Raw genomic sequence first — 11,192 nt, 5'->3', positions numbered from 1 at the left:
ACAATTTGGGTGCCCAATCCCTTTCTTTATTGTTCAGTTTTTCGTTAATGCAACAAAAGTCTTTGAAGTTGCTGCCCTTTAAATTATTATTATTTTTGCTTCTGCTCTTCTCATATTTACTCCAGATTTTGGTTAAAATAACAGCACTAGTCTTTAAAGTTGCTGCTCTTAGTTTTTGGTGGTTGGTCTTCTCCTATTTACTGGACAATTTTTTTTTCAATTGTTTGAATTGTAATTTTCCAATGTTGTAGAAGATTTTAATGTTTTCAATGTACTAGTGACAACCATGTTAACTGGAGTTACTTAAAATTTTCTGAATCAATTTGTTTCAGTGTTTATGAAATTGACAACTTCTAAATGTGTATTGGATATTATGAAGTGTGGTTTTCTAGACGTGAGAGGCATTCCTTGAGAAGTATGTTGTCTAAGCATGTCAGTTCTAAACTGGAGAATTTTGAAGACGGGAGAGGTGTGCATTCTGACGCGACAGTGCCATCAAAGATTGGAAGAGTTAAATCGAAGCAAACTGATATTTTTGTAGAATATGAGCATCCTGAGCATATAAAAAATCCCCTTTATGACCAATACTCATTTAAAGCAAGCGAGGAACTGTAAGATTACATCTCTGCTATGTGCATTTTGATTGCTTAACATTTTTAATTTCTTTTTTTAGTACCAACAATGAAATCAGGTAATTGTGATGAAAAATAGATTTTATCACTCTTTTCTAGACATACAACTTTGTTAATAATCATTTTCGCTATCTTGTAAACTACGCCAAACCTATTTCTTATTGTTATGATCAAGATTTGTGTTAATTTTGTTTCAACTTTTGGAGTTGGTTGTAAACTTTTTGCAGCTTAAGTTAAGCAGTTGGAGGGTTGGGTACGATCTGAAGCTGAAGAATACACTACTGTAATTGAGCAGAAGCATCACCTAGAAATAGATGCCTTTACAAAACAACTGAGACTTAAAGATGAGAAATTAGAAGCTTTTCGATGTCGTTTACTGAGCATGGAACTAGAATCAAAGCGTTGCAGTCCCATATTGAAGGACATAACCATGATTTGTCACAGCTCAGACAAGACAACATGAAACTTAAAGCTTTGATTTTGGATCGAGAAGCAAAGTTGAATTCTGTAAAAGAGGAGTATGCATTGCAGTTAGATGCATTGCAATTGGATCGAGAAGCAGAGTTGAATTCTTGTGAGATAGAGACTCGGAAAGAAGAGGAAACCCAAATTCTGAACCAGTCCAAAGATAGAATTTTGATAGTCCAATCTACAGGAAAAGAGTTTGAAGATGAAAAAGATGTTCTGGATTCAGGTTCTATTCAAGAGGAACAGGATAAAAAGGAGGCTGACACTGATGAAAAGTCAGCAACAGATGGCCCATGCTTGAGTAAGAAAACAACTCCATGGAAGATGGATCTTCATGCTCTTGGAGTTTCTTACAAGATCAAGAGGCTGAAGCATCAATTAGTTATGCTTGAGAAGGTGACAGGAAAGCAAGAAAGTTGTGAAGATAGGGTAACTAATGATAATACACAGTTTGGGATAAAGGGATTCAACATGTTGGTGTCAATGTTGAATAAACAAGTTAGCAGGTACCAGTCCCTCCAAGGGAAGACTGACGATTTTAGCAAGCGGATGGTAAGCCCCAATTTTAAATTTCAGGCAATTTTCAAGATTTTAGACCTACTGATCATGTTTGACATGGTTCTGAGTTTGTCTGCATTTTAAAGATTTCTACTAAACCATACAAAATTACTACTACGTCGACAAAATCTTGAAATTCTTCACAAATTTGGCTTTGTTGAGTGATAACTAGGGTAGAAAGTTCAATTGGAATTATTTTGCTTCAATTTGAAATGGACCCTTATTCCCCTCTTCTAATTATAATGAGACTTATTATCCTAACTTGGATCAGCAACTGAAAGTATTGTATTTGCTTTGTATTTTTGTTTGCAATTTTCAGCATGAGATTGATTTGGTGAGCTTTGGAGGTTCTACTATTGCTAAGACAAGGGAGGAAACAAAAACACTAGAGCACTTCCAGGAGAAAACATTTCAGCTGCAGAGATATATGGTAGCAACATGCAAGAAATTGATGGAAATACAATCCAAGATTGCTTCTGGACTCGTCGGGGCTGCAGAGGCCCTTGAAGGGCCTGCCAGCTTTGACATGAAGTGCTTTGCCGACAGTGTTAGAACACTCTTCAAAGAAGTTTGTAGACACTAAAATTTTAGTGGGCTTCGATTTTGATAAAATGGACCTGTTAAATATGGGCCTAATGTTTAATTAAGTTATTTAATTGGCCCAAGTTTTGTCCACTTAAATTATTTAATTAGCCCAGCCCAGATGGTTAAATATAAAGGTAATTATTCCTAATAAAATATATTTAGCATAATTATTTTTAAGGATAATTATTATAATATAACCGGCCCGGCCCAGTTATTATTTTATCCTTATCAGGAGATGACACATGTCATTATCCTATGGATCCAAGAAGCTTATAAATAGAGGTCTGGAGGAAGAAGGAAGGGGACATAAATTCAGAGTCCAAAAATCCAGAGACTCAGAAATCCAGAAGGTCCAGAAATTGAGAATCAGAAATCCAATGGCCAGAAATCCCGCAAACCTGAAGGCGAAGAACACCAAGCACATCCGAAGTCATGCCGTTCTTCACCAAATTTAATAAATTCTCTCCTCTCTGAAGACGAAGAACAACAAGCACATGCAAAGACGTATCGTTCTTCCTCAAATTCAACAAAGGACATAAATTCAGAATTCAGAAGTCCAGAAATTCAGAAAACAAAATTCTGAATTCAGAAATTCAGAATTGCAGAGAGAAATAAAGAAGCTCTCATCCCCAACATCCAAACCCAAAGGCAAAGAACACTAAGCACATCAAATCGTGCCGGTCATCATCAAATTCTGCGGTGATCAACAACAAGCACATCAAATCGTGCTGTTCCTCATCCAAATTCCACGGCGATTCAAGAATAAGCTCGTGCAGCCCTTAGATCCAACCAACAACAAAAAGGAGATCGAATCAGAGGACCATTCTTTTTGTAAAGATAATTACAAAGGATTGTACTCCAAATTCACAAATTAATAAACGTTTTATTTTGCTCATATTTTGTTTCTATTTGCAAAGAACAAAATTTGTGTGTACAAATTTCTGGCACGCCCGGTGGGACATCCTTTGCCTCTCATCTCTTTCTCCTATAGTAAATACTTAACAAATTCATCATCAGATTCAATGACTTGTAACAAGATTCAGATGAAGAGCAAGAATACCACCAAGGACATCGCAGTCATGACGGACAACATCATCACCACCACAAAAGGTGGCAAGAAGGTTACAACTTCGTCAAGTGGTACAAATAACTTTGCAAATTTAATGATGTGGAGCATGGTCAAAGCATCCGTTCCTACCAAAAGACAGCATGATGCAATGAGAGTCGATTCCGCCAAATCTATCAAAGTAACAACTTAAACTCATATTGCTTTCGCCTCGCTGGGGGCAAGGAGGAAGGTTCCTATAACCTCAAAGGTTGGTCCAGTCACAAGTTCAAGTTCAAGGCTGTTCCACCTAAAGGCAAAGATTTTTTCTGACTCCATCACTATGCCAGTCATGATGACGAGTACTACCTCGTACAAAGAGCAATTGATGACTATGGCCTATGCAATTGAAAGATTACAACACTCTCTCAAGGAGCAAGATCTAAAAATTGCCTCGCTGACAGAAAAGTTAAAATTGCATGACGACAATGCTGAGTCAAGCAAAAGCCAAATTCCTCATTCTAATTACATGCTAGAGAACACTTCAATTGATGATCAAAATGGCGTGTCCACCAATCCAACAATTGATGCTGCCTCCGTCACCTCACTTTCTATCCAATAACTTCAAGACATGATAGTGAATTGCATAAGAGAATAATACAGTGGTGTTCCTCAAAGTGCTCGCATGTACTCAAAGCCTTACACAGAAAGAATTGACATATTTAAAATGCTGGTTGGGTATCAACCTCCAAAGCTTCAATAGTTTGACGAAAAAGACAATCCCAAGCAACATGTCGCACATTTTGTAGAGATTTGCGGAAATGCTGGTACAAAAGGAGATCTCCTTGTCAAGCAATTCGTTCATTCCCTCAAAGGGAATGCATTTGATTGGTACATATACCTCAAAGCTGGAGGTATTGACAGTTAGGAGCAGATGGAACAAGAATTTCTCAACCGTTTCTATAGTACTCGTCGTACTATTAGTATGCTGGAGCTTACAAATACAAAATAAATGAAGAGTGAACCCGTGGTTAACTACATCAACCGTTGGCGAACTCTAAGTCTTAACTGCAAGGATCGTTTGTCTGAAATTTCTACAGTTGAAGCATGTATGCAAGGTATGCGCTGGGAGCTTCTTTACATCCTACAAGGGATTAAGCCTCGCACATTTGAAGAGCTTGTTACTTGTACCCACGACATGGAACTTAGCATGAAAAATCATGGTGCTAGGAAAGATCTTCCAGATATACCCGATAACCTTCAAGAATATGAAGGAAGTGAGTCCGAAGAATAAAACAATATACTTCTTAACTCGGATGATGAAGTAGGATTATCTTTCATTATAAGCATCAACTCGAGAGACTTGCATCAAGACAGGCACCATGCTACAACAATGACTTTAACCGAAACTACAAAATCATAAAGGGCATTAAGTCAAGGAAACCAAGAAGAAAATCCTGAAAGTGACGATGAGATAGTCTATGCCCTCTAGTATAAGCTTGGATTGTCGTCTGATTCTTGCAAAGTTAAAGAAAATTATTAAAGTTAAAGTGCTCCCAGATACGAGCCTAAACTGTCGATGATGCTCCCAGATACAAGCCTAAACTGTCAATGATGCTCCCAGATAGGAGCCTAAACTGTCGATGACACTCCTTGACACGAGTTTAAACTGTCTACCTGAAGAAAAAAAATCAAGAACTCCTTAATACGAGTATAAACTGTTTGGAAATAAATAAAAAAAAAAAAATGGCACTCCTTGACACGAGTTTAAACTGTTTATCTGAAAAAATATATATATCAAGAATTCCTTGATATGAGTTTCAACTAGTCCTTGACACGAGTTTAAACTGTCTACCTGGAAAACAAATCAAGAACTCCTTGATACGAGTTAAACTATCTCCCAAACAAAAAAATGACACTCCTTGACACGAGCTTAAAATGTCTACCTAAAAAAAAAAATTGACACTCCTTGATATGAGTATAAACTGACTATTTGAATAAATAAAAAAAACAACACTCCTTGGCATGAGTATAAATTGTCTGCCTGAAGAAAAAAAATCAAGAACTCTTTGATACGAGTATAAACTGTTTGGAAAAAAACTAAAAAACTCTTTGACATGAGTATAAACTGTCTACCAAAAAAAAATTGTGAGCTACATGATGACTTGATCCCTGTTTAGGGTATGTAGGTATCTTGGAAGTTTGTTTCAAGTTCAGTCAACCTAAAAAAAAAAAAAAAAGACAAAGTGTGCTCATCGCATGATATCAAAAGTGATTTGTCACACCCTGTCAACTTGGCACGCCACCAAAGTATAGCTGCGAAGAAAATTTTGGTCTGTTGCCAAATTGTAGCTGCAAGGAAGAAATTTAGCCTGTCGCCAAAGTGTAGCTGCAAAAAGAATTTTGGTTTGTCGTTATAGTTGTAGCTACAAAAGAAATTTTGATTTGGCAAAGTATAGCTGCGAAGAAATAAATTGGTTCGTCACCAAACTGTAGCTACCTAGGAAAATTCTGCTCACCGCCAAGGTATTTCTGAAAGGGAAATTTGGCTATCCACTGAGATGTCATTGAAGAAAACAATTCTACTCACCGTCGAGGTATTGCTGAAAGAGAAATTTTGTTTTCCTCTGAGGCGTCGTTGAAGAAAAAAATTCTCCTCGCCGCCGAGGTATTTCTAAAAGAGAAATTTGGCTATCCGTTGAGGTGTCATTAAAAAAAATTCTGCTTGCCATTGAGGCGTTGTTGAAAGACAAATTTAACTTGCCGCGAAGGCGTCGCTGAAGAATCTAGTTCATCGCCATAATGTTGCTGCAACAAAATTTTGACTCACCATCAAGGTGTCGTTAAAAGAAAAAAATTCTGCTCACCGCCAAGGTGTTGCTGAAAAAATAAAATAAAATAATTCTGCTCACCACTGAGGGGTTGCTAAAAGAGAAATATAGTTTTCCACTGAGGCACTGCGTCAAGGAAAATTCATTGCTGTCTGGTCTATGGCTAATGAAGGCTAATAGACTGCATCTACATCTATCGTTGCTCTTCGAATTGATTCGGGGCTACTGACGACACTGTCTGTGCTAGTCGCATAACCTCTCGGAGTCTAGTCTCGCTCTATTAATGGCTGTTGGATGATCCATAGCTGATGAAGACGCTCTGGCGGCGGGTGTTGACAACGTTGTCTGAGCTAGTGGTAAAACGTCTCTCCATCTGCATCTATCGTTGCTCTCTGGATTGATTCATGGCTGCTGAAGACATTGTCTGTACTAGTCGTATGACCTCTTAAAGTTTGGTCTCGCTCTATTAATGGCTGCTGGATGATCGATGGCTAATGAAGACGCTCTGGCTGTAGGTGTTGATAACGTTGTCTGAGTTAGTGGTAAAACCTCTCTCCATCTACATCTGTCGTTGCTCTCTGGGTTGATTCGTGGCTGCTGACGACACTACCTGTGTTAGTGGCATGACCTCTCGGAGTTTATTTTTGCTCTATCAATGGCTGCTGGATGATCCATAGCTGATAAAGACGCTCTAACAATGAGTGTTGATAATGTTGTCTGAGCTGTTGGTAAAGCTTCCCAGGGTCTACATATCTCGCTGCTCTCTGAGTCAATTCGTGGCTGCTGACGACACTGTTTATGCTGGTGGCATGACCTCTCAAAGTTTGTTCTCTCGCTCCAAAATGGTGATAGTATGGGGCTTGAGACTCCTGAAAAACACCATGATTAACTAGCACCCCCCTGGAAAAAAAGAAAAGAAAAAAAGGTTAGCACTTGAAAAAAAAAAAATTAGCGCTTGAAAAAAAAAATAATAATAATAAATCAAAAGTGTGGATTGGCATGCATGGAAGATTTTGGTTCCGAATGAACAATGGGTCCTTACGGACTAGATGCGTTCCGAAAGAACAATGGGTTTTTACGGACTAGTTGCGTTCCGAAGGAACAATGGGTCCTTACGGACTAGTTGTGTTCCTAAGGAACAATGGATCCTTACGGACTAGTAAAAAAAGTTTGTCCAAAAAAAAAGAGAAAATAAAAGAAAAAAAAGAAACAAAAAAATGTGAAAAGGAGAAAAAAAGATCGCATGAAAAAAAAAAAAAAAAGAAAAAAAAAAAGAAAGAGAAGGAAGAAAAAAAGAGAGAAGAAAAAAAAAAAAAAAAGGAAGAAAAAAAAAGAGAAAAAGAAAAAACCAAAAAGGAAAGAAAAAAAGAAAAGAAAGATCACATGGAAAAAAAAAAAAGAAAGAGAAGGAAGAAAAAAAGAGAGAAAAAAAAAAGGAAGGAAAAAAAAAAAGAAAAAGAAAAAAAGAAGGATAAAAAAAAAGGGAAAAAAATAAAAGGAAGAAAAAAAGAGAGAGAAAAAAAAAAGAGAGAGAGAAAAAAAAGTGTGAAAAAATGAAGGAAAAAAAAAGCGTGAAAAGGAGAAAATAAAAAAACGAGAGAAAAAAAAAAAGGAAAGGGGAAAAAAAAAATAAGAGGAAGAAAAAAAAATGAAAAACAAATCGTAATATGAAAAAAGAAAAGGAAGAACGTGCGATTTGAAAAAGAAAAAAAAAAAAAAAAGAAGAAGAAGAAAAGAAGAAGAGTGGAGAAAAAATCATACCGATTATTCAAGCGGAGACCGCAATCTAACAAGTCTTCAGAGACTGTAGAATTGATGACAAAACCTATAACATTGGTGGTATATATAGGCAACAAAATATCTCCTGTTTGTACTGGAATTTGTATAATTCAGTTTAAATAAGAAAGTAAAATACCAATCCAAAGTTGGATAGAAAAGCAAAAGAGGAATTCTTACAATCCAAAGTTGGATAAAAATAAAAAATAAAAAATAATAATAATAAAAAAAACAGAGAGGAAAGTTGGATACTTCAAGTCCCATTTGAAAAAGGAGAAAAATCCTGTTAAACTTGGGACTCGAAGTGGGGGCAATTTGTAGAAACTAAAATTTTAGTGGGCTTCTATTTTGACAAATGGACCTGTTAAATATGGGCCTAATGTTTAATTAAGTTATTTAATTGGCCCAAGTTTGGTCCACTTCAATTATTTAATTAGCCCAGCCCAGATGGTTAAATATAAAGGTAATTATTCCTAATAAAATATATTTGAAATAATTATTTTTAAGGATAATTATTATAATATAACTGGTTCGGCTCAGTTATTATTTTATTCTTATCAGGAGATGACACATGTCATCATCCTATGGATCCAAGAAGCTTATAAATAGAGACTTGGATGAAGAAGAAAGGGGACACAAATTCAGAGTCCAGAAATCCAAAGACTCAGAAATCCAGAAGGTCCAGAAATTGAGAATCAGAAATCCAGTGGCCAGAAATCCGGCAAACATGAAGGCGAAGAACACCAAGCACATCCGAAGTCGTGCCGTTCTTCACCAAATTCAACAAATTCTCTCCTCTCTGAAGACGAAGAACAACAAGCATATCCAAAGACATGTCGTTCTTCCTCAAATTCAACAAAGGATATAAATTCAGAATTCAGAAGTCCAGAAATTCAGAAAACAAAATTCTGAATTTAGAAATCCAGAATTGCAGAGAGAAATACAGAAACTCTCATCCCCAACATCCAAACCCAAAGGCGAAGAACACTAAGCACATCAAATCGTGCCGGTCATCATCAAATTCCGCGGTGATCAACAACAAGCACATCAAATCGTGTTGTTCCTCATCCAAATTCCACGGCGATTCAAGAACAAGCTCGTGCAGCCCTTGGATCCAACCAACAACAAAAAGGAGATAGAATCAACGGACCATTATTTTTGTAAAGATAATTACAAAGGATTGTACTCCAAATTCACAAATTAAAAAAAGTTTTATTTTGCCTATATTTTGTTTCTATTTGCAGAGAACAAAATTTGTGTGTACAAAGTTTAAAGGGGACTTGAAGCCCGCATTTCTTGATTCATTGGAGATGTTGAGGGCACTCGGGCTTGTGATGTCAGGTCTTGTAGGTAATCATCTAGCAATCCTAGGTATATACCATGATGTTATTCTTTACTAAAGATGATACAAGAAAAGAAGTTCTCCACATCAATTATTCTTTACTAAATATTTTTGAAACTTTTTTCTATTTAAATAAGATTTGGTGGCAGTAGCAGGGTTTGCCTGGCTTGATCCTTGTAGGATTTATGCATGAAATTTATAGTCCAAGGATGCTACTGAGCATTAATTGATTTCAATGATTTAACAGGATCTACACTCCGAATCCTAACCTTAAGGGGTTATTTATAATGGTTTAATTTAGAATATATTTTTTGTGAGCTTCTAAAACATGTTTACAAAATGTTCTTATAGTAGAATGTTTCCTTATCATGATTATATGTATATTGGAACTTATGTTTTAAGCTTTTCTGGTAAAGCTTGCATTTAGCTAGCATTTTATAGGGAACTTGCAAAAACACCCATTTATTAACTATTGAGACAGATAATCACCATTTACTAACTATTGAGACAGGCAAGCTTATAAGAAAATCAAAGAATTAACAAAAATTTCTATTTCTGTTCTGATAAAAAAAGAAAAAAGAAAAAAAAACACCTTTTTTTCTTTTGGCAATTGAAAATAAATCCTTATACCAAGAGGTAATAGTATCATTTCTCATTATGAGTATCAAATCAACCAAATACGTACAAATACATGAATTAAAATCATCTCACTAGAAAGTAATGACAATGGACAGTTGATTGATTGAAATTATTCCCGCATGGTGACATTTACGGAGAGAGACTCTACAAATTGCTAAGGGAACGAATCTTTGATCAAAGACGAAGTTAAAAATTAGTACCTGTGTTAGAGATTGAGGGTTAGACTAATCCACCATGCTGTGAAAGACCACTCATTGGCCTTCCTTCTCATCAACCGGTTTCTCCTCTGATCACTAACGCCGTAAAGATTCTCAATTCTGCGGGTTTTTTTATGTGTCTTTTGTTGCTAAAAAAAAGAAGAAAATATATGAGAGTTCAGAAAAGGAAGAGATCGAGAAGAAGAACAGAGACGAGAAATATATATAAACGCACCTGGGCAACTTTCCGTTGAAGGTGAAACTCGCCAAAGACGAATTAGCTCCCGAAAAATTCGTGCTTGGACTTAGAGAGGGTTAGGGTTTCATATGGACTCAAGAGAGAGAGGGGTGTTTTCATCAACCGGTTTCTCCTCTGATCACTTACGCCGTAGAGATTCTCAATTCTGGACAGCCTACAGATGATGGTATCTTCTGCGGGTTTTTTCCTGTGTCGTTTGTTACTGAAAAGAAGAAAAAAATATATGAGAGTTCAGAGAAGGAAGAAATCGAGGAGAAGAACAGAGACGAGAGTTACCATATATATATATATATCTTCATTGGCATATATATATATATATATATATATATATATATATATATATATATATATATGCCAATGAAGACAAGGTCTCTCGAGTACCCTCTTGAGAAAACTAAAGCAAGTTCGTTGTATAGAGTTAAGGGGATTGTCCAGAGCCCACACCTAGGCAATTTTCCTCTGAAGGTCAAACTCGCCAAAGATGAATTAGCTCCCAAAATTTTGTGATTGGACTTAGAAAGGGTTAGGGTTTCATATGGATTCAAGAGAGAGAGGGGTGCTTTGGTTGATTGATGTGTTCGAAGTTTGGGAGGAGTAATGAATTTTTTAGCGCGCAGCTTGATGAAAACATTGCCGGGAAAATGAAATTTTCACAAAAATACACTGAACCCTATTCTATAAGGGGCCATGCGGGCCTGCTGTAGAAGGTATATTCTACAATGGGCTATGCGGGCCTCTTGTAGAAGAATACCCTTTTACAATGGGCCATATGGCCTGTTGTAGAAAGCTCCTTTTACAACGGATTTGTAGGTCTATTGTAGAAAATGTGTTGTCAAAAGCATATTTTCTTGTACTGTCAG

The 11,192-nt window shown here is 36.4% G+C and overlaps 1 protein-coding gene across 1 annotated transcript; it reads left to right on the top strand.

Moving 5' to 3' along the window:
* Positions 1 to 998: 998 nt before the first annotated feature.
* On the top strand, positions 999 to 3,502 carry LOC132313948 (uncharacterized). Its single transcript, XM_059812881.1, has 3 exons — positions 999 to 1,652; positions 1,978 to 2,230; positions 3,261 to 3,502. Exons 1-3 carry the CDS (start codon positions 999 to 1,001, stop codon positions 3,500 to 3,502), a joined length of 1,149 nt encoding a protein of 382 aa, XP_059668864.1.
* The last annotated feature ends 7,690 nt before the right edge of the window (positions 3,503 to 11,192 follow it).

Source organism: Cornus florida, unplaced genomic scaffold, assembly GCF_030987335.1.
Source record: "Cornus florida cultivar Cherokee Brave unplaced genomic scaffold, ASM3098733v1 CherokeeBrave_3.0.0_Hap2_Chr06, whole genome shotgun sequence".
In the NCBI taxonomy this organism is placed as follows: Eukaryota; Viridiplantae; Streptophyta; class Magnoliopsida; order Cornales; family Cornaceae; genus Cornus; species Cornus florida.
Note: the sequence above shows the minus strand (reverse complement) of the source record. Positions and strands in the feature narration are given on the sequence as shown.